The sequence below is a fragment of the Ambystoma mexicanum genome, chromosome 10, assembly GCF_040938575.1.
Source record: "Ambystoma mexicanum isolate Mex_15411 chromosome 10, UKY_AmexF1_1, whole genome shotgun sequence".
NCBI lineage: Eukaryota > Metazoa > Chordata > Amphibia > Caudata > Ambystomatidae > Ambystoma > Ambystoma mexicanum.
This window is the reverse complement of record NC_090932.1, coordinates 1,302,290,431-1,302,318,021: the sequence shown is the minus strand read 5'-3', so window position 1 is coordinate 1,302,318,021 and position 27,591 is coordinate 1,302,290,431. Positions and strand designations below refer to the sequence as shown.

General features: G+C 47.4%; 1 protein-coding gene across 1 annotated transcript in view; it reads left to right on the top strand.

Annotated features, from left to right (window-relative positions):
- The first annotated feature begins 5,645 nt into the window (after positions 1-5,645).
- The window catches only part of LOC138493322 (zona pellucida sperm-binding protein 3-like), a 164,027-nt gene continuing 142,081 nt past the window's right edge, over positions 5,646-27,591 (top strand). Inside the window, exon 1 of the mRNA XM_069620398.1 lies at positions 5,646-5,799. Coding sequence (XP_069476499.1) covers positions 5,670-5,799 — 130 coding nt within the window. The 5' untranslated portion in view covers positions 5,646-5,669. The remainder of the gene's footprint in view (positions 5,800-27,591) is intronic.

Below are 27,591 nucleotides of genomic sequence, written 5' to 3'. Positions count from 1 at the left end.
TACCCAGGTGATCCTCCCTCCCTCGTCCAACCCCAGGGTTGGGATCTGAGAGCGCCAGCCCTTCCCTGGCCACCTGAATAAGGGATTCTCAAGGTCTTGCAGGGAGAATACCCTCAGGTTTCTCACACCAGTTATATAAACTTGGTGATATAAACGTGGTGCAGCTTGATGGATATTCATTGTAGTTTGGAAATGAAATAAATCAAATGTGCAGGCTTAAAGCTGTGCTGTGTCTGAATGGGGACATGACGAATCAGAAGTGTGGAATGTGAGATCTGTTCTGCTAAAGACAATGGGCCTTTATCCAATATGTATTACGTGTTTAATCTATGATGGTGACACAGGGAACTGGGAATAACCAATAGTGAGTTTGTACTACTGCCCGTGGTAACCTCACTTAACCACATGTGATAAAACAACAGCAAAACTGGTTATTGTACACTGAGTTTTAGAAGGGCTATGTATGTGTGTGAATGTTCATACATCATTTACATTGTAAATGCATTCTGAGATGCAAGCCAAAAGGGCATACAAGTGGTATTGTACATAAAATACTGCAATAACATAAAGTCAGCATTGGGAGTGTACTAAGTCTAGTATGTAGTTGCTGTTAGTGATCCGGTATAAGAACAATTATCAGAAAGTACTCTAAAATTAGTCTCACAACTATGCCACAAAAATACCACTATACCAAACAATATACCACCAACCAAAATACTGCAAAAAATAAAATACCTCTAAAGGAGCTAGGGATCTTTCAAAGCTTGGCCCAGTCGCTACAACTTCCCAAAAAGTTCCAAAAACATCTAGAATTAGAATATATCAGATCATTAAATAATTCTTCCCAAGCTGCTGACACTGGTACTGGACATCATCTGAGCCGGTTCCAAGATGGTGTTCTCAGAAACCCCTACAGGCACAGGCATGCTGTGGCACTTATTTAGGAAATGCAGCAATGAAAATAGCTCCCTTGAGGGAAATTCAGGCTCTGCAGCAAAAGGGCTCTATCGAGGAAGTCCCGCCTACAGAGAGAGGAAGGGGTTGTTACTCCGTATACCTCAGGGGGCTTCCAACTGGTAATTGGCTTACAGGGAGTAATGTCTCTGCAAGAGAGTCACCTTCAAGATGAACATTATACAGATAGTGGTCCCTATGATCTCCCAGGGGACTGCCTAGCATCGATGGATCTTCTAGACACTTAGCTACCTGTCTTCATCCACCCTCCCCCCACTCCCAGTACCTAGGGCTTGAAGTAGAGCAGCACCACTTTCAATTTATAGTCCTCCTCTTTGCCCTTAGGTCAGCTCAGAAGGTATTCACGAAGATCTTGGCATCTTGGTGGGACTTCTATCTGAAAGTGATGTGGCAATTTACCCCCCACCTGGACGACTGGCAGTGGAGAAGGAGTCCGATTTGATGTGTTAAATCCTTCGAGGGAACAACCACAAGAAATACCACTTTTTACCGACACAGAGACTTCCGTACCTTAGTGCTGCCTTTTCGTGCAGCTACAGGTTGGGTACATCTCCCAGAGGACAGGTGTTGAAACATACAGAGGAAAGATGGAAGTTATGCCGGAATCCTCAGTCTCAGGCTTGATCCTGATTCCAAGTGCCAGGCCTCATCTTTCATGTTACAGCTGCGGAAAACGTTTAGCATTTGCTGAGCTCCTGCCGAACTTTGATGTCTAGGATGTGCCACCAAACCTCCTAATTTGGGTGTATCCTACTGAGATTTCTGATTCCTCTTGGTCATTTGTCTTCTATCCCTATCTCCCAGAAGACTCTGCACCTGACAGGGAGGGGGTGGTCTTCTCACCAGGCGGTGGGTTGGTGGCAGGACTTGCGAAGAGCTCCGCACTCCTTAGGTCCTTGTGTGGCCAGACTTCAAGCTCCGCTTCTCACTCTCCCTGAGCACCAAACAAGCCAGCCTCATCCTGTACACCGGGGTTCTGAGGTATGGAAACTGGTCTGTGATGGGGTCCCTTGTCGCACACAATGCAATTCAAAAGAAGGGAGATGGGGAATTACCTTACATACCAGGGCCCAGGAGTGGTGTCAGAAGATTAAGATTTCTGGAAGGCAGTTAGCCACTGTCTTGAGGAGGAAGTGGAAGCATTGAGTTACTGAAAGGGGATACTGAGGTGTCCGAACGAAGCCTAGAAAATGAGAGGGGCGAGAGAGGTGCTCAATAACGTGAAACGACATGAACCTGAGAAGGATTGAGAATTGTAAAAGACTTGGAAAGCTATTGAGAAACCATCTAGAGACTGTCAACGTTGAGAAGGGAGTAAAGAGTTGAAGAGCACACTTTGAGTGACTAACCTTCACTGGGTGAGCGGAACCTAACTTTATGTTAGATTCTTGATCTTATTAAATAATAAAGGACTATAATTTGATATAAAGTAACAATGTACAGCATTCCCATCCTCTGAGGAATTATTTTTTCTGAAAGCTGATGGAGCTACATGCTAAAAAGCAGGATTTAAGGGTGAATATTTCCAAGAACCTACAGCACTGTGTAGGCTACGACCATGGACAAAGTGTTGTCAAGGACTTGAGAGTAAAACAAAATTACACACCAAAGCAACATGCATTGATGCATGTGGTTTGCAATCTTCACAAAAGCCCGCCTTTGTAGCCCAGGGCCCCATTTGGACTATTTGTTTTCTTGGTGACACTGGACCACACTTTCGGAAGCTCTATGCTTGTCCTGCCTACATTCTGACGCTCTCACCTCTAAAAGACGAACGTTCATGGACCGAATGGAGACCTTCCACCCACAGACATAAGTGTCACTCAACCTCTCTGGACTGAATGTGCCTGGTGTGTGCAGAGTGCACCTTCTCCCTCCCCCGGACATGTGGTACCTCCACTTAGAGTACAATGATCCTGGGGTGAGTGCGTCGGAAGAAAGGTGTGCCTGATTGGCAGCCTGGCTGCCTCAGACTGTTGTGGTCCCACACTCTGTGAGAGATGGATGTGACTGGTTGGCTTCTGTAATCAGTGCTGGCCCCAGGCTTGCCAGCGCCCTGTGCGAGATTTGTGCGCCCCCGACCGCCCACAACAAAAGAAGAACAGCAGGGGACTTAGTTCGGTTTTTCGGTTGATACTAGAACAAGCATCAGTCAAAGAAAACTGAGCCCCCTGCTGGTCTTGTAAAGTGTGTTTAAGGGCGCCTTGTCTCCAGCTCAGGGTCATGTAAACAGCGCCTAATCACCCCATGATTCTTGAATAGGCGCTGTTTACATGACACTGAGCTGGAGGCAATGCGACCTGCCATGGGGGCGCGCCTGTACGGCCGCACCATCTGAGCGCACCTTGGGACTGCGCTACCTGTCATGCTATCCCTCAGTCACCTGTGATGTCTGCCCTCCCTGAAAGATGAAGATACCTTGGCTAGCTAGAGCTGCTATTGGACAGGTGTAACCACCCTTCTCCGAGGGATGAAATATGTCTGGGAGGTTGGAGCTGCTCATGTCGCTCAGACGGGTGTAACATTCCCTTCTGTGGCAGATGAATGTGGCTCGCGTGGGTGCGGGCTGCCCAAGCAAATGACTATTTTGGTGCCCCCTCTTAAGATGGTCAGGTTTGATGGTTTAAAGGCCAAGATTGGTCTCCTAGGCGAGCCACTCTTCTGGTGGTGACCTAGGCGGCGGCTTGTAATTGTCAATTGTATGAGTGGATTCCGACACAGGCAGATAAGTCCATTATTGTGTGTCCCACCCACTCCTGAGACGTTGACGTGTCTTGGGAAGGGGGCACCCTAATGCTTAGTGCATGAATAGGGCTGATTCCCACAAAAGAAGAACCAGCAAACACTGTCTCCCCAGATCCCGGTTTTGGGGAAGTGAAAGCCCATGACCAGGCGACCATACAGCACTGTGCACCCGGTGAGAAAATGAGGGCCTCCTGCCAGCGACTCTGCATCCGCCTCCCAAGCCATTTCTAGGGGCAGGCGGCTGCCCTGGATGCCAGTGCTTTGAGGGAGCCCGGTCAGCTTTTTCCAGACTCCCCAGCACTCAGACTGGAAGAGCTGTGCTCCTGTTTTCTATCTTCTTTTGCATTTCAAGCACAAGGAAATAAACAGGGTGTTAGAGAGTCTCACACTGGGGTCTGTCAAACGTCTTATCCCAGCCGCTGTCAATTTACTGCACTTGCTTAGGCTCCCCCTACCCACAGGAGATTGCACTTACGTTCTTCTCTTCTTAGCACTTCACCATGAGCATCACAGCACCTATCCCTTAGTCCACTCCCCTCTGCACTTGCATGCTCTGAAAACTCACAAGGCATAGTAGGTGTGTCTCCCTTCCCAATTTCTGATTTGTTTGTATTTATTAATTCAATTATTTATCTTTGTTGTAAGTCATTGTTTACCTTCCACTGCCCCCACACTGTTGCCCTGTGGGTGTTTTGCTAATTGTATAAGCGCCTAACAAATGACCGATAAATAAATCTTCTTAAAAATACCTCATTGTTATCAGAAAAAAAATGTGTGCTTTATTAGTGGTAGATGGCTGATGATGTAGCAGTGAGTGGGTAAAGGGAGTGAATGGTGTCTGGCAATTATAGCAGAAGTGTTAATGGGAGGGGTGTATTGCAAGCTGCATGCTGTGTGGAACAATGACTATGAGCAGGTAGCTGGTGCCATTTCTTTCACTCAGCGTTTTTAAGTCTTGATAGTACAGTTGTAAAACCGAGTGCATATTTGTTTTGGGTGTCACATTACCTTGCATGCTGGTGCTTATAGGATTTAATTCGGGATTTAGAAAATAAAAAGCAGAGTCATACTATTTTTTTCTGAACGCATTACAGTAACTGATCTATGTTGTCAGATTGGTTTATTATGCTATTTGTGTACATTGCAAGTAATTTCTACAAAACAGCTTAATACTTTAACCACACCATTCCGTTCCCTCAGCCCCACTCCCAACACCAAGACTGATCTCCCACCCCCGATAGAAGGGTGGGTGCCCCAGTATTTTTTTATTTAATTGTTTTTTTATAACGAGCTTAACACCGTACACCGGAGTTCGGTTATTAAGCGTGGGTCCGCGATTCGAACCTCGGTTGGCTTTCGTTTAAGGCCAGCACATTGCCCCTGTGCTATCCTCCGTTACACCGTTCTCCATGGTGTTCTATTTCCAGCGCTAGTTGTACTCATACCCTAAAAGCAATACGCACAGCGACTGGCTGTGTTCACTCCCCTCTTTTCTCCTCCCGTGTACTTGGGGTGGGGGGGTCTCCTTTTCATTAATTCCTGCATTCCTCCTTAGAGTTAGACAGGTATGATATGTGGTCCTTCACGAGGTAAATTGTCTAAAATGTGTACCCCGGCCCCATCGCAATAGGTGTGATAAATGAATTATCCTGGCAGGCAGAATTAAAATGCAGCTTTAAATTAGAATAATATCCACAAAGCACATTATACATTTAGAATCCATGCTAAATTGTAATTTCCGGTATCGAGGGCAGTTGCTCCTTTCTTACAGCATCGGCATAGTATGTCAGGCTGTCTTTTTACCCGCCCACCCACACACACGCCGTGACCTCACACTTCGCTCTGGGAGATGCGCGCGCGTGGCAGAGGTGAGTTGAGAGCGCCCCTCCCCCTCAGGCCCCTCCCAGTGGGCGGGGCACCTGGGCCTCTCCCGCGGCCGGGTGCAGCTGATGCTCATTAGGTATCTTAGCAATAGGAAGTCTCTCGGAGGCAAGAGGAAGCGGTTCAGGGATTTTGAGATGTCGGTCTGGCTCTGCGTCCTTCTGGCGTTGGACATCCAATGGGTCTCTGGGAGGCCAGGTAATGAGCAGAGCACACTCTTCCATAAGTTAAGGACCAAATCTGCCGAGGGCAAAAATCACACTAGTGTTACCGATATCGCATTTCATCCTCCCCACCTCGTTTTTTTAATGTTGTATAATGGCACTAATATCGAGTAGGGTCTGAGACCTCTCACGGTCCATGTTGAAAATTAGGCGAAATAAATAAACGGAGCGCCTCAGTAGCGAGGGTGTGTCCTGGCTGCATCTTATAACACGGCAGATCGGCGAGTGCTGCTAGCCTCCGGCAAGGGGGAAGTGGGGGAGGCAGCGATTTTTCTGGCAATCCTAAAACTTTGGTGAGTGACGAGTACGTACCTTTTCTAATATTTTGGCTGGTCCTTATTTGCACCAAGCTCCCTTTTCATTCACCTCCTATTGCCTCCTCTTTCTTTTCCGGCATATTACTTCTGCACGTTCTCTACTGCTCGTTTATTTTCTGGTAGCAATGCAACAAGCTCCGTTTACTCTACCTCTCCCTTACACAGGGCGCTCCCTGCAGATACATTACGTGATGTACAGTCACCCTATATCAGAGAAATGATCGATAAGGATATAGCTTTAAAATGTGAATAATAATCCAGAAATGTCGAGCGGGTGGGGGGATGGAGAGGGGTGGTGTGACGGGGATGGTGTGAAAACCCGGGGCTGTGACACTAAACCATGGCATCTCGTCGCGCTCCTCTGGTTGTATTGGTTAGCTTGGCCACCAGGGGTGGACTGGTAACCAAGAGAGACACTGGACAATGTTTTCAAAGTGGTTCCCACAGTACATATTCTCAGTAAGCCCAACCCTTTTCCTTTGATAATATGTGGAAAATAAAATGGGTTGCCAGACAAGAGGCCCAGGGTGCAGAGGCCTAGCAGGACATTTGTAGAGGTCCCTATGTATAGACCAGCCCACCCCTGTAATGGCCACTGGCTGCGATCTGAGGGCTATGAAATGGCTGGGTGTTCTGGTGTGGTCTGCGGTGACTAAGACTCGAGGCGTAGTCTGGGAGAACTAGAGGGTTTGGCTTTGTGTGGGTAGTCGTTGAGTTCTGGGGTCTCTAGTGTTGAGGCTTAGGGTGGCTGGACTTGTGGTGTAGTCTTGAGTTAGGGTGGCTGGGCCTCTGAGTAGCCTGGACGTGCTGGGCTTCTGTGTGGGTGTAGTCTGGGAGAGCTGGGGCAGCTCCGCTTCTGTATGTGCTTGAGCTGAGGTGGCTAGCTCTGCTTGTGAAGTCAGGGAGAGCTAGAGGGTCTGGCTTTGTGTGGGTAGTCGTGGAGTTCTGGGGTCTCTGGTGTCTGGGCTTGTGCTGCAGTCTGAGTTGGGGTGTCTGGGCCTCTGTTTAGCCTGGGCTTCTGTGTGGGCGTAGACAGTCTGGGTGAGCTGGGGCAGCTCCACTTCTGTATGTGGTTGCGCTGTGGTGGCTAGCTCTGAAGTCCGGGAGAGCTAGGATGGCCCTGCCTCTTGATGTGAGGCACAGAATGCCGGTGCTCGACCGACTCCCAATGGTTGGTTGGTGCTCGAGTGGCGATGGGAACGAATGACTTTTCATGGGCGTTTTTTTCTACAGCAGTGTGCTCTAGAATGGATCGCGTTGGCCTTCCGTGGAGCAAGTACGAGATCTGGTAGTGGAAAGGTGCGTGTTGTATGGCCCAGCTGTTTGGTATTCCTGCAGTTGATATGACCAATTCTTTTTTCCTGCCCCAGCCCGCGTTGTGTGCTGTGGCAGAGGCTGCTGGACACGATGGCATGTTTTACGGCCCAACAGTGAGCTACATGCCTTACATGAAATAAAAGCTGGTGGTGGGCCCCCAGCGTGCGCTACTTTAGTGTTTAAATCTATATGTTTGACATGAGATTGTATTCACCTTAGTCATCCTGTGTTGTTTGTTTTTAATATCCGAGCCACTCTATTGCAGGGTTGTACACGGGTCCCCACAGCGCATGCTGTGTATGTCGCCGACATTGGCTTCGATGTATCTTCTGATGGGAGTTCATGATTAGTCTGCCACTGTATATTGTGGGGGGAGGCAGTCACTGTTTACAGATATCAGGATGCCCCGTGTGAATTTTTTCCAGTCCAGCATCTACCACTGTCCGCTCGCCCCCCCCCCCCCCCCCTCGCGAAATAAAATGTTCCACTGCCCCAATCCCCTACAGGATTTAAAAAAAAAAACGAGCGTGTGCGGTTTGCGCAATTTGGGGCTGATTTGAGCTACTCTTCACAGCTTAGGTGATCACTCAAAGTAGGGTAAGTCGGCCAGCAGAAGGCATGGACTGCCCAGGGTTTGGCTCTGCTGGGGTCTCTTCAGCCCCCACTCCCCTCCAAGACAACCCAGGCGCCTTCTGGACTGGGCGCACTTGTCCCCCTCCCTCGCCACCCTGTCTATGGACTTGCATGACCTTGAATGTACTGTGCCTGGCAGGCATGTATGTCCTCCCTCTGTCTCCCCTCCCTATCTTGGTTGTGCACTCGTGCATAGGCACAGAGACCAACCTTTTGCTCCTGTATGTCCTTCTCTCCACACTCATTGTCACGCACCTATACCAGTAGAAATGCCTCTGGCTTAGTATGCTAGTAATTGTTAGTTCATTCGGAGTCTTCAAGGTCTAAGAATGACTACTTGTATCCCCTGTTCTCTTCCTGCTTTGAAGCACTTCCCTTGTGTAGAAGCGCTTTACAAATGTACTCTTGCAATCATTAGGAAGACACTGTTTCAAAACACCACTCGTCGAATCCTAGCATTAATGCAAATGCCATCACATCTCTGTTCATTTGAAAGTGCAGCTCTTTGGTAATTGTGGACGACAAGCGAGCCTTCCCAAGTTAGCATTCATGTTTGGTTAATGAGAGCTGATGGGGGATTTTGCTACTAAAAGCCCCCAACGCAGCTCCACCACTATAGAAACAAAATTACCCATTGCCCTTTATTTCCAGGCACAACCCCCCCCCCCTCCCAACACCCTTGGGGCAACTGAACATTTCTTAATATGGATCATAATTGCAGCAATACAAACATGACAAGCTGCAGGTGTGTGGGGGTGGGCGAAATTTCTGCCTGCAAAGCGAAAAGTGGAGAATTCGCACTGGATTCTGCTTCTGTCAGTTCCGTGAAATCGGCATTACGGTTGGAATGCTACTGAACCCTCGCCCGGAGTGTGGTGTTTCGTTTCGACACGAGAAACTTTGTGCAGGGTTTTGTTCTGTGCTAAGTTTATGCAGCGACACAAGAAACGTTGTGCAGTTTTCCAGATCCATGCTAGTTTCGCGCGACACGGGAAACTTCACAGGGGCCTTTCTTCCTTTTTCTTCAGTCCTGTACTAGTTCCGGCACAAGAAACATTGCACACACTTTTTGATCTGAGTTAGGTTTGCGCAGTGGCACCCAAGATTTGTGCACTTTTTGTTACAATTTGTAGTAGGTTATCTCGGCGGCAGGAGAAACGTGCGCCGCTCTCTATATGTGGGAGTGGGGGAAGGGCAGATTGGTGCGAAGCAGAACAAACTCGGATAGATTTTGCAGCTGGCGGAACGGAATTTAATAATTTTGCAACTTGTGTGCCTAAGACTTGAAAAGAAGTTCAAGAATCAAAGGATGAATGATGAGGCTAACATTAATCTGCATTCCGTTCAATGTACGCTTGACAAAAATCCCAAAGAAAAATGGCGCCATACAAGATTTGTGGCTGTTGCTTTATATTGCTTATCTTGAAGTACCAAGTGCAATGCCGTCATAAAATAGGCCGTTATTGGATTTGAAAATGTACTTTCCATATTTACACACACAAGGTAGTGTAATTGCCTGACACGATGCAATAGTGATGCTGACGAGAAGCAAAGCATGCAATTGGGCTACATGTGCTCTGCTGCTGTGCTTTTACACAAAATAAAAAATAAAGTACTGGTGGAAGAAAGCAGCACAGAAAAGCGCTCCCTTCCATCGACATTGGTGCGCAGTGGGGCCTTCTTTCTGTTTTGGAATGTATAAAAGATGAAAGGTTTAAAATTTGAACCATATCATTTTAATTAAAAAAAATATTTAAAAAAATGGGCTACATTTGGGGGGCCAAGTTGGGCTATATGTGGGTTTCCATTTCTGGCAACCCTGGCACCCGATTTAAATGTACACAGCTTGTATCTGCCATTTCCATCTATTTAATGTTTCTTCCGCCCTCTTCTCTCCCTCCAAGCCACTAAACTTTTCTATCACTTCTTCTGTGCTGGGGTGACCAGCTTTCCGGTTTTGCCGGAATGGGGCCCTATACATATCAATAAATAGAAAATCTCTACTAGACCCGCCCCCCCCCCCTCCCCCGGCTGGATCTTGTCACTTAAATAGGGCGTTGCTGCTGGCTCAGCCCATAGAGTTTTTCAAAGGTTCAGCCATGCTGGTGTGGCGGGAGCCGTGGCTCACGATGTAAGAGATAAGCTCCCCCATTTTGCTGGCCCCGGCACCGGGGGCGCTTTTCACTTAAATAGGGTACCAGTGATGCACCAGCGTGGGTGACGTTTCCTTTTACATGGGTAATCTGAGGTCACCCATGACCAGGCCAGTCTGCTGGTACCTATTGGCTACTTTTTCACAATATACCCACAAGTCCAAGAATGCAAAGAAAAAGGCATGGCTTGATGAGCTTCTTGCTCTGTATGTGTGTGTTAAATGCATGTTTGTGTGGGTAGTAGATCATATATAGAGGGGCTGGCAGTGGGCCCCATTCGGTGTGTTGCAAGGCCCCGCCCCACTGAGCACCAATGTCGATGGAAGGGAGCGCTTTTCTGTGCTGCATTCTTCCAACGGTACTTTATTTTTATTTTTTGTGTGTAAAAGCACAGCAGCAGAGCACATTCTGTGTATGTATGGAATACCTTGACGATGTGCACTATTGTATATGGCACATGTGCAATGTGTCGTAGGGTCGGGCTGAGTGGACATTGTTCTGTGGATTTATTTGACCCCAGTGCAGGCAGTTGCATGTGCAACAGGCCCTGGCACTGTTTTCAGGGTCTATTGTTTGCCTCCAGTGCAGGCAGTTACATGGGTAATACGCCCGGGCACTGCTGCACTATTGTTCAGACATGAGATCAAAGCTCTGGTTAACCACAGCGCTCAGCTGCTCTCAAGCTACATCTGCGCTTTAAACAATTAAAATAAATAAAACTTGAGTGTGGTGGTTTTCGGTGCTCACCCGTTGACGAGTTGAAAAGCAGGATTGGCTAGGTGCGGTTCAGCAGGAGCAATGGTTTCCGGGTCACGGATGCTGGGGAAACTGCAGGTGATGTCAGGTCAGCGCCACTGGAAGTCTTGAAAGCCTCTAACGTGGAGACTGTCTTTAAGCTGGACGAACACTGCATTGTGATACTGCGGCCACTGCTTCTAGCTCAAGGAAGCTGGTAACTGAGCAGGCGGTGTAGCGTCCGGGTTGCTAGAAGATTCAGTGTGAAGACGGGAGTTTCAGCATCCAGCAGATTGAGATGCAGAAGTGGTTGAGCATCAAGGTCAGAACTTTGGCAGTTCTCTTGCAGCAGCTTGGACAGTGTGGAAAGTTCCCCAAACTGCATTGAGGTGGTTTGAAGATGCAGGGAGATCTGGGGGGGTTATGCCCATTGTTCCGCAGTCACTGGAGACCCAGTCCAGGATCTTTGGGTCAAGGTGAGTCATTTCCTCTGCTCTTCCCTACCAGGAATGTTTCATCACCTCCAGTGCCCAGGATCTTTGATGCCAGTGTCTCTGTTGCAATATGTCTTGTCCAGCCAGCTGGTCACTACAAATGAGCCTCAGGGTTGGATAGGGCTCGAAAGAAGAGGAAAGCTCTTCAGGCTATCTTCACCTCTGTAGCAGAGGACTTTGGAGCAGACTGTAACCGCATCATAATTACATTAGAGAGGCTTCCATGGGCTGGACACAACATGGTTGTTATAGGTGCACCCAGTTCAGACAGGAAATAAGCACCAGGCCCTGTCTGTGAGTGACTCGCTGCTCACCAGTTCCACCATGCCATCTCAGTAGCCACCATTTCAATTCTAGAAATGGCTCCTATTTAGATGTGAACTGCCAGCAAGCTGCTACAGTACTTAAGTATACTTTGAACACCAGGTGCAGACAGTTAAAAATCCACCTCTGCAGGTTAGAACTTTGTGTTCCAGCCGTTGTGTTCAAAGACACCAGAGCATTCCTGAACTTTCTCTGCTGCTGGGATCACAGCAAGATATGTGTGCACTATGCTTTTTGTCCTAGAGCATTATGAAGTGGGGTCTGATCAACAAATCCCACTTTCTGAAACAGAATTACCACCATAGCCAATGCTCAGGCTATTCCCTCGCAAAATGCTCTGGGAACCATGGCATCTGATTCTAAAAGAAAGCCTTCTGGATCGTTCCTGTTGAATCTTCCAGAGCTCTGAACAAAAGTGTGAAAGGCTTGTTCAGGTACACCTTTTTGGACCTAGCTCTGCCAGAACCAATGTTCTCTTCCCCAGGATCCATCACCCGCCTGACTGTTGTAAGGCTAGCTTGGCTGCCTGTAGCCCAAGATTTCTTTGCCAGAACCACCTCCCTTGTGCTCTTCAGTCCACTAGTGTTGATCCACAAAGATTATTTCTATCCAATGTGATCATGACCAATCAGGAGAAAATAAACCTCAACCCCCCCCCCACCCCCTTGAAAAGGTTGCAGTCATCGAGCCACCACTCTGGTAAGGTGATGTGATCTAGGGATCAGTTTTTAGAGCCTTGATGCAGGAGGCCTTGGCATCAAAGGCGGTACATCAACTGGCACACAAGCAATATGGCTAAGGGGATCATGCTGGTGTACTGGCTGCCATTTCCCCTTGGATAAGAGCCAACAACATGCTGTTGCTTGCTTTCTGGAAAGCAGTTCCTGCAAGATGGGTTTGGAGGGTAGATCACAGCATACTTTGTGCATATGTAGCAGGGTGTTCTTCCAACGCATCTTATAGGGAGACTGATGTAGGCCGGCACACAATATACAGCTCACTCTTCACTTATAACTTGACCCACCTCTAACCTGTCTCCAAACCCTCTCTCCTGGGTTCGAGGTCACCCTGGTGTACTTGATAGGAAGAAGGTACGGGTAGAGAAGGTCTAGAGGTAAGGGCAGGTAGGTTCCCCAAATAACCCTAAGGAGAAAACGCAAGGTTAAAGTAACTGGAGCACAAAAGGAGAAGCTATCAAAAGGAATGCTGGTGTATGGTTATTTTTCGTTGTTTAAAGCTTTCTTATATATTTTTCTAGTATATCAGGTTGTTTTTTCGGCTTTTGTAAAAAAAAAAAAGGGGGCAGAGCACAACACGCCATATACAACTTAAACTACTCCTAAGCAGTTGTTGGTAATAGAGCACAACAAAAATAAAGTCTATACAGTGCACTCTACTAAACTATTTTAAAAGACCTTACTTGCAAGACAACCTGGCCAGGGCTGTCTCAAGGACCATGCTGCTCTCTTTTTTTTTTCCCTTCTTCCTGTGCTCTTTGGTGGCTCTTCTGGCAGTGGGTGGCAGCAGCAACAGTGTGTGGGGGCCCCACGTCTTTATATGGGCCGGGCTGCATATGTCAGATGCAGCCCAGCACTTGCAGGCAGGGTGCGGAGCCCCCCACATCACTTCTCAACCTGGGCCACGTCTGCCAGGTGTGGCCCAGGGAGACAAGGTGGGCCCCCTGACAGGGGGTGGCCCCTTCTCCTATATAAAAGCCCCAGAAGGCCTAAACATGCTTTGGGTTAACTGTGCCTGGGAATGAGACCACCTGGGGGCAGCAGCAGTGATTAGGGTGCTCCCCTGCCTATTAGGAGAGAGGGCCCAGGCAGTGGTGTCTACAGGCGCTAAGTGGAGTGCCCTCAACTCTCTTGCGTGGGTTTTCCATTGTCCCAGGCGCTCCGCTTGTGCCAGCAATGTCTTTTTTTTTTCTTTCCCTAAGTATACGGACCCTTGTGCGCACACCCATGAGGGTACCATATATATATATATATAGAATATATAATTTTTAAATTTTATTTTTAAAAAAATTTTTTTTTTTTTTTACTTCTTGATCCCTGGAGCGGCTCTCGCGCCAGTGTTTCAGATTTTCTTTTTTCATTTTTGGGATCCCTGGCGTAGTTTCTTGTGCCTGGTATTCTTTCTTTTATCCGCCAACCGGGGTTACATGCTTTCTCCTCACCACCCCCACCCACCCTTTGAACTATCTTCAGCCATGACGATAGCTTTGGCCTGGTCAATGCCACCGTTTGCCACCCAGTACCTTGAATCTCAGGTACCTCCCACAGTATCCCTGAACTCATAGGTACCTGCCTCTTAGGGATGGAAGGCTGAGGGAAAGGGACTGGAATCTCACACTGGACCTGAATTGAGGGCCTAGAACCCCATCCTCCATCAAACACCAGGCATCTATGAACATTCCTCAGTGATGAGAGAAATTCATGCGCCTGGAAGGTCTCGGCAGTCTTATTAGCTGTAGTTACAAGACACGCTCTGGACACTCAGACATTTTGCCTTTCCCCTGCTTTTATATATGTTCTGGTGTACGCCAAGCCCACATTAGTCATAGCTGGCATCCACAATTTTCTCTGATGCACAAAAGCTTATTTTAGACTTGGCTAAACACATCCATTTATGATGGTTCTCAACTTCTGCCAAAACACCTTCATCGCATTAATGTATAATCTTATCTGATTTTCGAGGTCCTGCTCAGTTAGTGCCTTATACTGTTAGAAAAATAGATATGATATGGTGCCAAATAATACAGCTGGTCTCTCAAAATGGTTTGCATGACGCACTTTGTGCCGTCCTCATTAAGAACATAGATAAATGTATCCAAGTTGTCCTTGCTTTATCTGGTTTCACCATTAATCATGTCTGCTTTTCCTGCCAAGTTCCCTTTTTTTTTAACCGAACAAACCAATTATCTGTGAGATGCTGCCAAAGATTATCTCTAATGTATCAGCCTCTGGTGTTTGAATTAAAACTCTTGGCATGAGTCATGGTCTCTCACACCCGGAAACCAGTTTGTACTTGTTATCCATTTTGAAGTATATCTTTGTCTGACACTGCATTTATTCTTAGAGAGCTATTTATTTAAGCATCTCTCACTTTGTATCCCTTTATTCATAATATATCTTTATACACTCATGGTATGTGTGATATTTAAAGCACCCTTCATTTCCTGGGTCATCCTAACACAAATAAACGCAGTGCCATATGCACCTTTTACCTTAACCCCTTAAGTGCCAGGCTATTTAAGTCTATGCAAAAAGGACGAGCATACTCGTCCTTGGCACTTAAGGGAAGGCATTATATAATCCCGATTTCTGCAATATTAGAACCATTTCATCTGCCTTTCATGTTATCTATACTCAGTTGAGGTGGGAGGGGTTGGCACCCCCTATACAGACCCCTCGTGGAGCATAGGTTAATTTCATAACCGGTCTGCTCTTCCTGGTGGTACAATGGAGAGCAGCCAGAACCTCATGTATGTTTTCCCCGGACTTGGTGGAGTGCTCGGCACCAAGTCGGGGACCCTATCTTCCAGTGGAGGAATGGGTAACTCTACCATGTCCAGCATGGCAGGAGCGATTGGAGCAGTATCGGGAAAAATCTCAGAAGGAATTCTAAGGATGGGTTTCAGGTTCCCTATGCGTGGGATCTGAATCTGCGTGTGTAGGGACCCACACTAGTGTCTGATCTAACCCATGGTCTGTGTAGACGCAAAATTGATCTCCTCGGCATCGGTGCCTTCACTGGCTTCCGGCTGACCTTCTGATCTCTCGACCTCGGTAGCCCGAGAAGCTTCCAGGAATTGAGCCTTCGAAGGATCTTCGGGCCTCTCAGCACAGCGTTGCTGCCTCGTCACCAGCCCCTTGGCCGGTTCTTCATCTGTCACCTCCGGTGTCAGCTTAACCTGCTCCCCAACTGGGAGCAGATGGTTCTGGTGCAAGGTCTTCATATTCCTTGGTTGTCCTTCCTCTTGCAGTTGGTAGATGGGGAGCTCTCCCAGCTGATGATGCGTCTATGATGATAGGCTGAGACTCCCACTTGTCACTTTCCTTGTTGCCTCCCCTCTTTATCAGGATGCGGATCAACACATGATTGCCAGGTTGAAACCACACATGATTGCCAGGTTGAAGAGTGTGAAACCTGACCTTGTTGTCGTAGCAGCCTTTGTTCCCTTCTGCCGTCTTCTCCGCAGCAGCCTGGGCGAGCTGATCTGATTGCTCCAGTTGAGGCCTGAGCTGTTTAACATAGCTGCCGTAGTTCTCACTGCCTGTTCTGTCTGCACACTCCAAAATGCAGTTCTACAGGAATGCGGACGTCCCTTCCAAACATCAAAGAATATGATGTAAACCCAGTGGTGGTATTCTTCGTACATTAGTACGCATGGGTCAGGGTGACCACATGTTGACTCAATCTGTTATTCTCCTCTGTCCTCAGGTTGACCAGCATGGCCAAGAGTGTACAAATAAAACTGTCCACTTGGGCGTTCCCCCTGAGGGTGATTTGGCATTGTACGGGTCTTCTTAATGCCAACCAGCTCCAGCATCTGCTTGATGAGTGTTGATTCAAAGTCTGGTCTCGGGTCGGATTGAATCCTGGTCGGCCAGCCATAGTGCACAAAGTATTTCTCCCACAACACTTGTGATGGCATGCTGATCTTTGGTGAGGAACGCTTGCGCGTACCGAGTGAAGTGGTCTGTCACCACCAGGATGTTCTGCATACCTCACCTGTCCATCTCCAGCTTGAGGAAGTCTATGCAGACTAGGTCCATGGGCCCGTAACTCTGCAGATGGTGAAGATATGCTGCAGGACGAGCCACTTTCTTCCTGGCAACACACCTGGCACAGTTCTGGCAATAATACTAGTCTGGGACAGAAAAACCTTGAGCGGACAAACTCCAAGGTTCTGTCACTGCCAAGATGTAAGTGCTAGTCGTGGAGTGCATACAATACAGCTTGGCAGAATCTCTGTGGCTAAACCAAGTGATGTAGTAGCTGGTCTCCAACTTTGCTTTACTTTAATAGGATTCCACCCTTCTGCACGAGCGTCTTCCACTCCAGCATTGCAGCTTGCTCTGGGTCATGAAGAACGTCTCTCGACACATCCGCTACTGTGGTCATGGCTTTCAGGAATGGAGCAATGCCAGAATCTGCTAGCAGTGACATAAGGATATAATCTCAGGACAGACGTGGTAGCTCAGATTCCTCCAGACTGGTGATATTGCAGTAGATGGCGGGTACCACCTCAGCTGAGGCTCCCAAGCAATCCATGTTCCTGGCTCGGTCTTGCTCCTGCTGACTTGCAGCCTGGCAGATAGCTCTGACACCTGCTGAAGACAACTCCTTTCACAGGGTGGATCCAGCTGTATCATCTGGCTGAGCGAGTGGCCTCCCAGAGAGGAATTGGGTAATTCCTTTCTGTCACATTCAGACCTCGGCAGGTGAAAGCGACCAGTCTTGTCTCACCATTGGTCTCCTGGTAGAGAACAGCTCCCAATCCTGTCACTTGTGTCCACCTGAAGGATGTAACGGAACTGTAGATCCGCGTAGACCAGGACTGGTGCTGTGGTGAGGGTCCACTTGAGCTCCTCGGAGGCGGACTGGCCGATACCAGTCAGCCTCCAACGCTCACCAAAGGGCCCCCGTGGATGATATTAATGGTCCACAGAGTTGGCCGTGTCCTTTCAGCTCCTCTGGGTAGGTGGGGGGGTACCATTTGGGGAGGTCCACAAGTGGTTGGGTGATGTTGCTTTATCCTGCGACGAACATCCTGTAGTAATTACAGAATCCCAGGGAACTCTGTTACTCCTTGAGGTCTTGGCCAGGTCGAGGAGGGCATCAGTCTTTGCCGGATCCACGGCGATGCCATCTGTGGAGACAATTTGCCTGATGTACTTGACACTTGTCCAGCAAAACTGGCACTTGTCCATGCTGACCTTTAGCCCTTGCTCTTGCAGGCGATCCAGCACCTTCATGAGCTTCCTGTTGTTGTGTACTTCCTGAACACAATGATTTCATTGGACATCATCCAGCAGGTTTATGTCGCCGATGGTCTTCTCCATAAGGCGTTGGAAAGTCGCTGGTGCACTGGAGATCCTCTGTGGCATCCTGACAAACTCAAAGGGAAAAAAAAAATGAAAGCAGTCTTCTCCTGATCCGCTGGATGCATTGTGATCTGGTAGTAGCCACTCTGCAAGTTTAGGACCGAAAACCACTTACTCCCAGTCAGGCAGTCCAGTGCCTTGTCCACCGGGGCACGGTCTACTGTGTTAAGTGACTTCAATTCAGCAATCCCACTAAGTCAGTACCTCGTCTGGGACGCCCAAGGGAAGCCCTTATTTATATATTTTTATGACAAGTTATACTCTGGATGATAAACCCTTATATAACGCCCCTCTCTTTGAATCCCCCTGACCTCACTGAGCCAAGAAGTAGGTTTGTTTTGCAATTTAAAAGATTTATTGGAAAAATTAAACTATATATATATATATATCACACTTTATAATAAATTAATATTTGATATCACACTTAAGAATGATCAACAATGGATAATATTACAATTGTATGCTTATTTACTTACTTAGGAGTTGGTATAGGAAGGAAAAGGTAACTGAGAATGCTTTTATGGTTTCAAGGAAAAACAATGATGGAAAGAATGCAGTACAGAAACAAACTGATAGGGTTTCACAAGAGATATGTTCCCTTTTCCCCTGGTGGCAATTCACTCCCCCCCGCCCCTTATGCAATATAAAAAGATGGAAAGGAGAGCACACAGTTATCAGGAATACAATCAAATGTAGTTCAGTCCCCCCCCCCCCAGCAAGCTTAAACCACAAAGATGATTTTAAAACTCAGGCAAAATACTTTAAATGTAATTTGCAAACAAGGGAAAAATATGCTAAAAATTATTTTAATTCCCTGTAGGAGGTTCAGGGTAGTTGATAGCTATTTAAGATTAGTTCAAGTCACACTGGCAACGCTCGATGAGGTATTAGCAGGTTGAAAACAAATTTTAGCAGTTCAAGCAAAAGACGGCTATCTTTGACAGGAGCTAATTTTTCAATTCGCTGCAATTTTTCCGAATGCGTCGAGCGCGATTACGGAATAACTATAAGGTTGGAAAGCTTAGAATCTTAGCTTTCAAATAAGTTAAATCTCGTTCCTAACACACGCGGTTCCAAAGATACGGACGATTTTGTGAAGGTAGTTTCTCGAAATTAAAGTTAACTTCAGAATGAAAAAAAATGACACTTTTATAACTTTGAAATGACAGAATGAACACACGATTCCAATGATGCAGTTCTGGACAAGTTCAAATGTTTTGTATCAGATTATTTTAAACTAAGAGATGGGTTCTGCACAGGCCTCAGGATACTCACTCCTAATTTTGGAAGGAATGGGCCTCGTCACGGATCTGGTCAACAGGTTGGACTGGACTTCTGGCGGCTTATGGTACTGGTTCTGCTCACAGCGGTCTGGTCTGGGTCTGCTAGCGGCACTGCAGTCTGGTCTGGGTCTCTGGTTCTGCTGGTCTCGATCAAGTGGATTCTGGATACAGCACTGCTTTCTGGGTACTGGCACAGGGTTCTAGGCCAGAATCAAACAGCTTGCCCGGCTGTTGAATAGTTTGGTTAGGTTTGCTGGATGCTGAGGCCCGCTGAGAAGAGTTCAGCTGTTTGGGTTAGGCCGCTCTGCTTTAAGATCTGGCTTGGTTCTGGATCTATCTGGAGTTGAGTTCTGGATCTTGAAGTCGTCCGGTATAATGCTTCGCAAGAAAATGGAAAGTGAGTGTGTTGCCTGTCCAAAGCAGTATCTTTTTATGTGTTTTGAAAATGAATGGGTGTGTGCGTGGGCATAACTAAGCCTGCCCCTCACAACTTATCATTGGCCAAGCTCTCCTCTCTCCCTTGATTGGGGGAAGGAATGGAGTGTATCGGGCATCAATTTTATGGCATACAGAAAGAACACTCACCTTGTCAATTTGCACACATCTATTTTTGATCCAAATACATATTTATCTATGTACCATTTTTCTAATGTTATATGTCCAGTTAACATATTTTCTGTAGCACCAAACCATCCGATTCCTGTCTTTGTAAGATGTCGTGTGCACTTATGACCGAATTCTGCCCTTTTCATCAAGAACACAACCTCTAAACTTTTCCAGAATTTACACAAACATGCACAAGGAATATGGGCATCAGATGATGGTGTCAGAATTTTAACATACAGACATTCGGAGAAATGCCTTATTTTCCGCTAATACCCCCCAGACCATACCGCAGAGTCCTAACGCCTCTTAAAATGTGCACAGAAAAATCACAAGAATAATATTAATTATATCCTTTTGACAAGTCCGTACTATGAATTATCCATCTTTTTAAAATTACGCTCTGGCCCAGAGGGGTGTGGTTTCCCAAAGCACATGGTGGAATTTCTGGTTTATCCACTTCCTCCAACTTGGGTTGCTCACAGAGGCACTGCTCCTCCCAGTTTCTCCCAAGAGGAAGCCATTTACGACCCCCCCCCCTAATTTAACATTTGCCTGAGCCAAGGAAAGCTCATTGTTCTGTTTCCCTGTTCCCAGGTGCTCCTCCCCTGATTCAATCAGAGACGTGTAATCTCCTTTTGGTGGAAACAGCAGAAGGCAGCCAGGCCTCCGAATACAGTGGCTGGGCAACTTTCAACTCCTGTCGGAGGTAGTTGCCGGGCAGAATTCAATCTCTTCAAGCCAGGCTTCAGCCAAATGTCACTTTTGTTCCCAGTTTTCTTCATTCAAATCAAACTTACATTTTTTACACATGCAGCTAGAACGCTGATTCTAAGTTCAAAACTATGACCTTTACACAGTTGCAACCTATGTGACACTCAAAAGTAGGTCACTCATTCATTTTAAACATTTCGATTTTGGTGGTTTCAAATCCAATTTCAGTTAAGCTGCTGACATCCACAGCTCAGCCAGTTTTGTTATAAACATTGCTTTAGGCTCTTCATCTTTCCAGATTTTGAATGCACACAAGACTACATTCTGCCAAATGTCTGCTGGTGTTCAGTGAGATTTTTGAATATCTTGCAATGTTTAAATGGGCATTTTTAGCTTGCCTTTCAGAGAAACAGAGGTGATTTCAAAGCGCTTTTGTGAGCTAACAAAACAGGCACTGCTGTTTTTTCCTTTGGCACCACGTTTCACTCATGGCGCTTCTGGCCCATCACGCTCGTGGTGGTGGGTGGTAGGTCAGGTGACCATTTTGGTGTGCGCAAACTGCGCGGTTGTCCTGGATTCTGGCGCAAATGTGGGCTTTTCGGCCATCTTGGATTTTCTAAGCCCACAGCACCAAATGTTGCAGCATAATAGTTCAAACGTGGGTCAAGACACCCAACAAGCCCCCCCCCCGCCCAACTGTACTTTGATTTCGAGTCGAGTGCAAAGGATGTTTTGATCTACGCGCTGGTATGTTCGCATCATCTTCTTCCGATTCCGCAGATGGCACAGTTCAGCATTTTTCCTTCATCAAGGTCGATCGATCAGTTCTCCTTGCCGGTCCTGATGGGAGTATTGGGCGGAACCCCGGGCCCCTCGGATCTTTGCTCTCGGTCCCCGGGTTGTCCTCCTTGGTCAGTCTCCATGGTTTCATCTCTCCTAGGATGACAAAGCAAAGCGGCAATACCTATTTGTAGACATTTCTCTCCCACTATTGATATAGTGGGGCGGACATATACATTTTATACATCAGGAAACATTTGCATTCAAGAATCATAGAATTTTATAGGCTATATGTGGAATATTTTAGGGTTGGAACTGTATTACTCTGGAGCGGCCCCCTCTAGGATTGCAGAGGACTCCTCCAGTTGCTGCAGAGTGTGCCTGGGATGGCAACACTTTAGCTGATTTATATGGGCCCACTTGTCTTCCCCTTCCGCCAAACTACCTTTGGGGATGCGGATCTTGTAAGCGACTGGGGAGATCTTGTCTACAATTTCAAAAGGTCCCTTCCATGTAGGCAGACATCTTCGCTGTTTGGCCGGGTTCCTCTGAAAATTGTATAGATAGACCCGGTCTCCCACATTGTATTCTTTCATGGTAGTTTTCAAATCATAGTGCGTTTTCATACTCTCGGCTGATCTTTCTAGATTCCGCTGAGCATAGGCAAAAGCATGTTGGAGGTGTTTCCTTAAATTCTCCATATACTCATGAGTTGTGGAGGCATTAATCAGTGTCTGCTCTTGGGTCCTGTAGAGCAAATGCTGGGGAAGCACCATCTTGCATCCAGTCATCGGCTCAAACGGTGACATTTTAGTTGCAGATGAAGGGGTAGATCTGATGGCCATTAGGACCAGAGGTAATCGGATATCCCAACTTGGCCCAGAATCTGCCACAAACTTTTTTAAGATGCTCACAATGGTTCTGTTGTATCTCTCCACTGCACCAGAAGAAGCTGGCCGGTAAGCAATATGTAGCTTCCTTTTAACCCCGAGTAGCTCTCACATCTTAGTCATTACTTCGCTGGTAAAATGGCTGCCTGTCTGAATCAATCCTTTGGGGTAGACCAAAACGTGAAAAGATGTGGTTGATCATCAGGGCAGCTGCTGTTTCTGCCTTGCAGTTTGGGGCTGGGAGACATTCCACCCATTTGGTAAATAAGCATGTCACCATCAACATGTACTTATTCCCCCTAGAGGAGCGAATCACGGGGCCTTTGAAGTCGACTTGCAAATCTGACCATGGCAGGGTCATCCCCCTCTTTTGGAGAGGTGCACGGTGTGTGAGGGAGGTTGGCTGAAATTGTGCACACACAAGACACCCCTTCAAGTATTGGTCGAGGTCCTGCCCCATGTGTGGCCAGTATGCAACCTCTCTTAAGATCTCAAGTGTTGTGTGAAACCCCCTATGACCGGCGGTGACCGCATCATGGGCTTGACTTAACATCAGGCTTCAGAATGAGGTAGGGACCACCCACTGATCATGGCCAGTTTGGGATATCCTTACCAACAAACCGTCTTGGATTTGGAACATTTTTGGACATTTCATCAACACTCTAAGGTCCTCTTTCCCAATGTAATCTGTATCCGTCAGGGGAAAGTTCTCAGGGTCCTCAATGTGTTGGTAAAACTTACCAATTATTGGATCCCCCTTCTGAGCCGTGATCAAATCAGCATCTGGGGTCTCCTTACTCCATTGTGCAGTTGAAAGATCGTGAGCATTTGTCTGGGACCTAGTGATAGCAGTGACCTGGATTTCCCCCAACAGGGCCTCAATCTCTATTAGATTCCTTTGGATGGCCCCGGTTTTGGCCAGCTGATCAGCTAAGTCATTTCCAGTTTTGTCTGGTCCCTCTACTTTGGAATGACCCTTGATCTTTTTCCAGTAGATGGTCATCCCGTTCGAGGTGACCAGATCAATGTTTTGAATTAACTTCCCATGTTTCAAGGGTTTGTTATTAGCACATAACATGCCTCTGGTTCTCCAATTAACCAGGTGCTCCACAAACCCGTTCCGTACATAATCCGAATCTGTGATTATGACCAGTTCGTGGAGTTGATGTTGGACAGCAGTGAGGATGGCTTGATACACAGCCATCAATTCTGCCAACTGACTACTTCAATTCTGTATCCAGCGGAGGGTTCTGGGGACTCATTCACCCATGCATTCCCTACGCCGGCCACCAGTTCTTTCTCCCCGTTGTTGTCAACATGTTAAAAGCATCCATCCACATAGACAGTGGGCATTCCCTCACACTTGTCTTCTTCAAAGACTTTGTGTGGGGAATAAAGGTATGCCTCCATGTTGTCCTTGATTTTTAGATTTTCATCCTCGAGACAGTTTTCTCTGGCACAATCATGCAAGTCAGCCAGAGCTTGCGCAAGGGGGCTCTTCTTGTTTTGGCCATATCTGACCTCCTGGATTCTGTCAATGCAAGGCTTTCCTGTGGAAGTAATTCGGGAATTACTCACATTTCCGGCCCGGATTCTGTCACTTTGGAGATATTGCAGAGGCTGGTGTGGAGTCTCCACTATGATGTGTTCCCCCTGGATAAACGGGCGGTAATTCTTCAATGCCCACACCGTTGCCAGGAGTGCCTTCTCACAATCGTTGAATTTTTCCTCCACAGAGGATAAAGGTTTACTCGCATAGGAGATTACTTTATTGACCTTGTCATGCTTTTGATATAATACTGCAGTCAAGCATGTATAAGAGAACCCTGTCTCCAAGAAAAACTCCTTGTTTCTGACAGGGTAAGCTAGGCAGGGCGCTTGTGAGAGTCTTCTTTTGAGCTGTCTTACTGCCTCAGATTGTTCTGGACCCCATCCCCCCCCCCTTCAAGAGATGAATCGGGGGTCTGGTGATCTCTGCCTAGCCCTCAATGAACTTTCTACTGTAATTAGTCAGTCCAAGGAGGCTCCTTAGTTCCCGCAGAGTTGTGGGGTCTTTCAGTTTCTGACGTGCTTCCACTTTCTTTTCCTGGGGACAGAGACTGAGGAGTAATCTCATGCCCCAAGAAATTAACACGGGTTCTACACCACTGTGCTTTCTGAAAGGAAAGTTTTACTCCGGCGGCCCTCGCCTGTGTCAGAACATAACGGATCTCCACTATGTGTTCCTCCACAGATGAACTTTTGATGAGGACATCCTCTACATAAGCCAGGTTATCCCTTGAACCCAGGTCGGGCATGGCCTTGTATAGGAAAATGTTGAACTCATTGCCGGAGTTGAGGTATCCGAAGGGAGTCCGGGTCCATGTGTACTGCTGGCCCCCAAAGGTAAAAGCCAGTTTGTATTGGTCCTCCCTAATGACAGGCATGGTCCAGTATCCATTGGTCAGGTCTATTGCAGTGAATACCTGTGCCCCCTGAATCTGGGCCAGCCCTTGGTCAATGTAGGGCAGAGGCCATCGGGAAGTATGGACCAGTTTGTTGAGCTCCCTAAGGTCGGCGCAGAGTCTCCACTGGCCGTTTGGCTTCAATATTCCCAGCACCGGATTATTGAAGGTGCTGTGTACTGGACGGATTATTCCCCGGGACTTGAGGTTCTTAATTATTTCAGTAAGGGACTCCATGGATGCGAGAGGCAAGCAATATTGCTTCACAAACGCTGGAATCATGCCAGGGTCCGTGGTAATTGTTGTTGTGTGGATGTCGGTACGACCACAGTCATATGAGTCTACCACAAAGAGATCTTGGAAATCCAAGAAAACTTGTTTCAACTTTTGCTTCTGTTCCATAGTCACACAGGCATCAGCTAGGTTGACTCTCTTCAACCATCTGCCTGAAGCCTGGAAAGACTTCTGGTTTTGCTATCTCAGCGGCCTCCTCCAGCTGGGTGGAGAAGTCCCTGGTCAGAGTGCTGATTTGGACTTGAGGCTTCAGGTGGTAAAGGCAGCCCTCATGGACCTGGAAAATCACCTCATCCCTCCTGAAGTCACATCTTCCTTACCATTAGGGCAGGAAGTCCCCTACCCCCCCCCCCCCCCGGGCCGGGTAAAGATCGTGTCTGGTGTTGTATTGTCATCACTGTCACTGTCAAAACAGTCCTTGGAGATTGGTCCTAACAGTTCATTTCCTAAATCAATGGAGAAATGTCGGTCATCCACCGCCATTCCAATAATGGTGCCTGCTGCTAGAGTAATACTCTTTAAGTCGCTGTTATCCACCTCTATTGGAATGGTGTCATGTTCTATGTTGACTGACTAATGGTGTGGGGTTTACCCCTAACCCTTGCTGTTGGAGAAAAGCATTTAGATGAATATAAACATCAGGGTTTTTCAATTTCCGTCCTCTTTTAACTTTCACTTCCAGGGAGAATTGTCGGGTCCTTTCTGGGATGGTGACTTCCTCTTTAACCTGAATTTCAACTGCATAAGGTAGCAATTGAGCTGACCTAAATGCTTTTTCTGGATCATCAAAGCCCATGGGATTATCCGCTAATCGGGACCAAGCTTTAAAGTTTATTAGGACCAAACTAATGGCAAAGCGATTGAGAATGCCACTGCCTAAGTAAAAGGCGGCAGTGACGTCTCACACGACCCAACAATTAGGGACTATGCTCTTGTTGCCAATGGAGATTTTGAGCATACACCTGCTTGGCAGGATATGTTTGGAATTGGGTGCTTCCAGGTCCATTCCCCATTTGTCTATCAGTTTGAATGTGGGAATGGCTGGATCTTTTGGGAGTTGGCGGAACATGGCTTCGCTGATGAAGCCCTTACTGTTGTTCACACACTCGGGTGAGAACAGAGTCCTTCCCATCATTTAACTGAACAGAGATGAACAACTGTTCTCCAATTTGCTGAATATCAGCCAGGCTCTGAGCTGATTTCACATCTTTCTGGACTATCGGAGTGGGAATGTCTAATTGTGGATTAGTAAAGAATTTCAGAGTGTTTCCTTCCAGTGTGGAATACCACCTTAAACTGGAAGGAAGGTTGATTTTCAGAAATGGAGGATCCCCCCCCCCCCAATCACCGGTCTGTTGCCCTACTGCTATTACTGTCACGTCTGGAATTTGGTTGTTCTGGAAGTGAAATTCTACTTGGTCAGATTTTTTTTCAACCATGTGGCAGGCGCTGTTTAAACTTAACATGGTTGACGCTCTGTTCTAATTTTATTGGTCGGCTAGCCTGGGTCCAGAGGACCTGGTTTACGCAATCGATTAGGGGTGACAACCTTCTCAGGAGGTCATTCCCTAGTAAACAATGGGTGCCCTCTGGAGTCGCTACTATGACCGGGTGTTTCACCTTGTGTCACCCAATTTTGATATCCAAATCTGCAGTCCCCTCGATGGGAATTTCATTCCCGTCAAAGTTCTGAAGTTGTCCAGGAAGAGAGGTTAAAGGAATACGGTAATTCTCCCCCCTTCCTGCATTTAGTTAATCAAAGGCCCTTTTGGACAGAAGAGTAGCTTGGGATCCAGTGTCCACCAGTGCCAAAATTGTACCCTGCCCCTGTACTTGTACCGGGGCATAGTATCTTCCCTCCTTCTCCTCAAGGGGGCACAGATAATGCACATTTTTGAACTGGTGGGCTAATTTTCTGTTCTGGTTTTGGACATTGAGAGAGAAGAGATCTGGGCAGAGTTTGGCAGGGAGTTTTGGGAATCTGAAAGAAAAAGTTGGCAATCGGATAAGGATGCGGTTCTGGGTTCCCCTGGTTCCGGTTCTGGGCCGCCCCCCCCCCCCTTTTCGGAGGCAGTCGCCAGGATGGGTTTGAACCAGGGGTTTTCGGTATTGTTGGTTCTGGGATAGAATGATGGGCGGCTACAGCTCAATCCCCCACATCTACCCAGTCGGGGTTGGAATCCCTTGGGACCCATCTTTCCTTGGGAGGAGTCCCCCCCCCCATCTTTGAAGGAGAAGATCCTTTTCCCAGGATCCTCTGAGGATCCCTCTCTCTCAAATTGGAAGACCTGTACCACCTCCACAAAAGGGGTCTGTTTGGGACCTTTGTTTCTCCTACCTCCTCTCTGCTCCTTGGGTGGCAGACTTTCAGGGGTTTGAGATTTTGTTTCCGGTTCCTGGGTTTCCAGGGGCTGTTTACAAGTTGGGAAGGAAGCTTCCTTCAAGGCTTTACACCCCCCTTCCCCTTGTGCCTCCTCCCTGGGAACCGGTGGGTTTTAGGGGTGCTGCCCCCGTCATTGTTCTGGAGCACCAGGCCTAGAGTTTGGGGCATTCTCCGGTGGCATGCTCATCTGAGGGTTCTGTATGTGACCCAGATCCCGTGCCATATTTTGGACCTGGCGCTCTAACTGTGAAACCCGCTCAGGCTGATACGGGGTTCGGTTTTCTCCCCT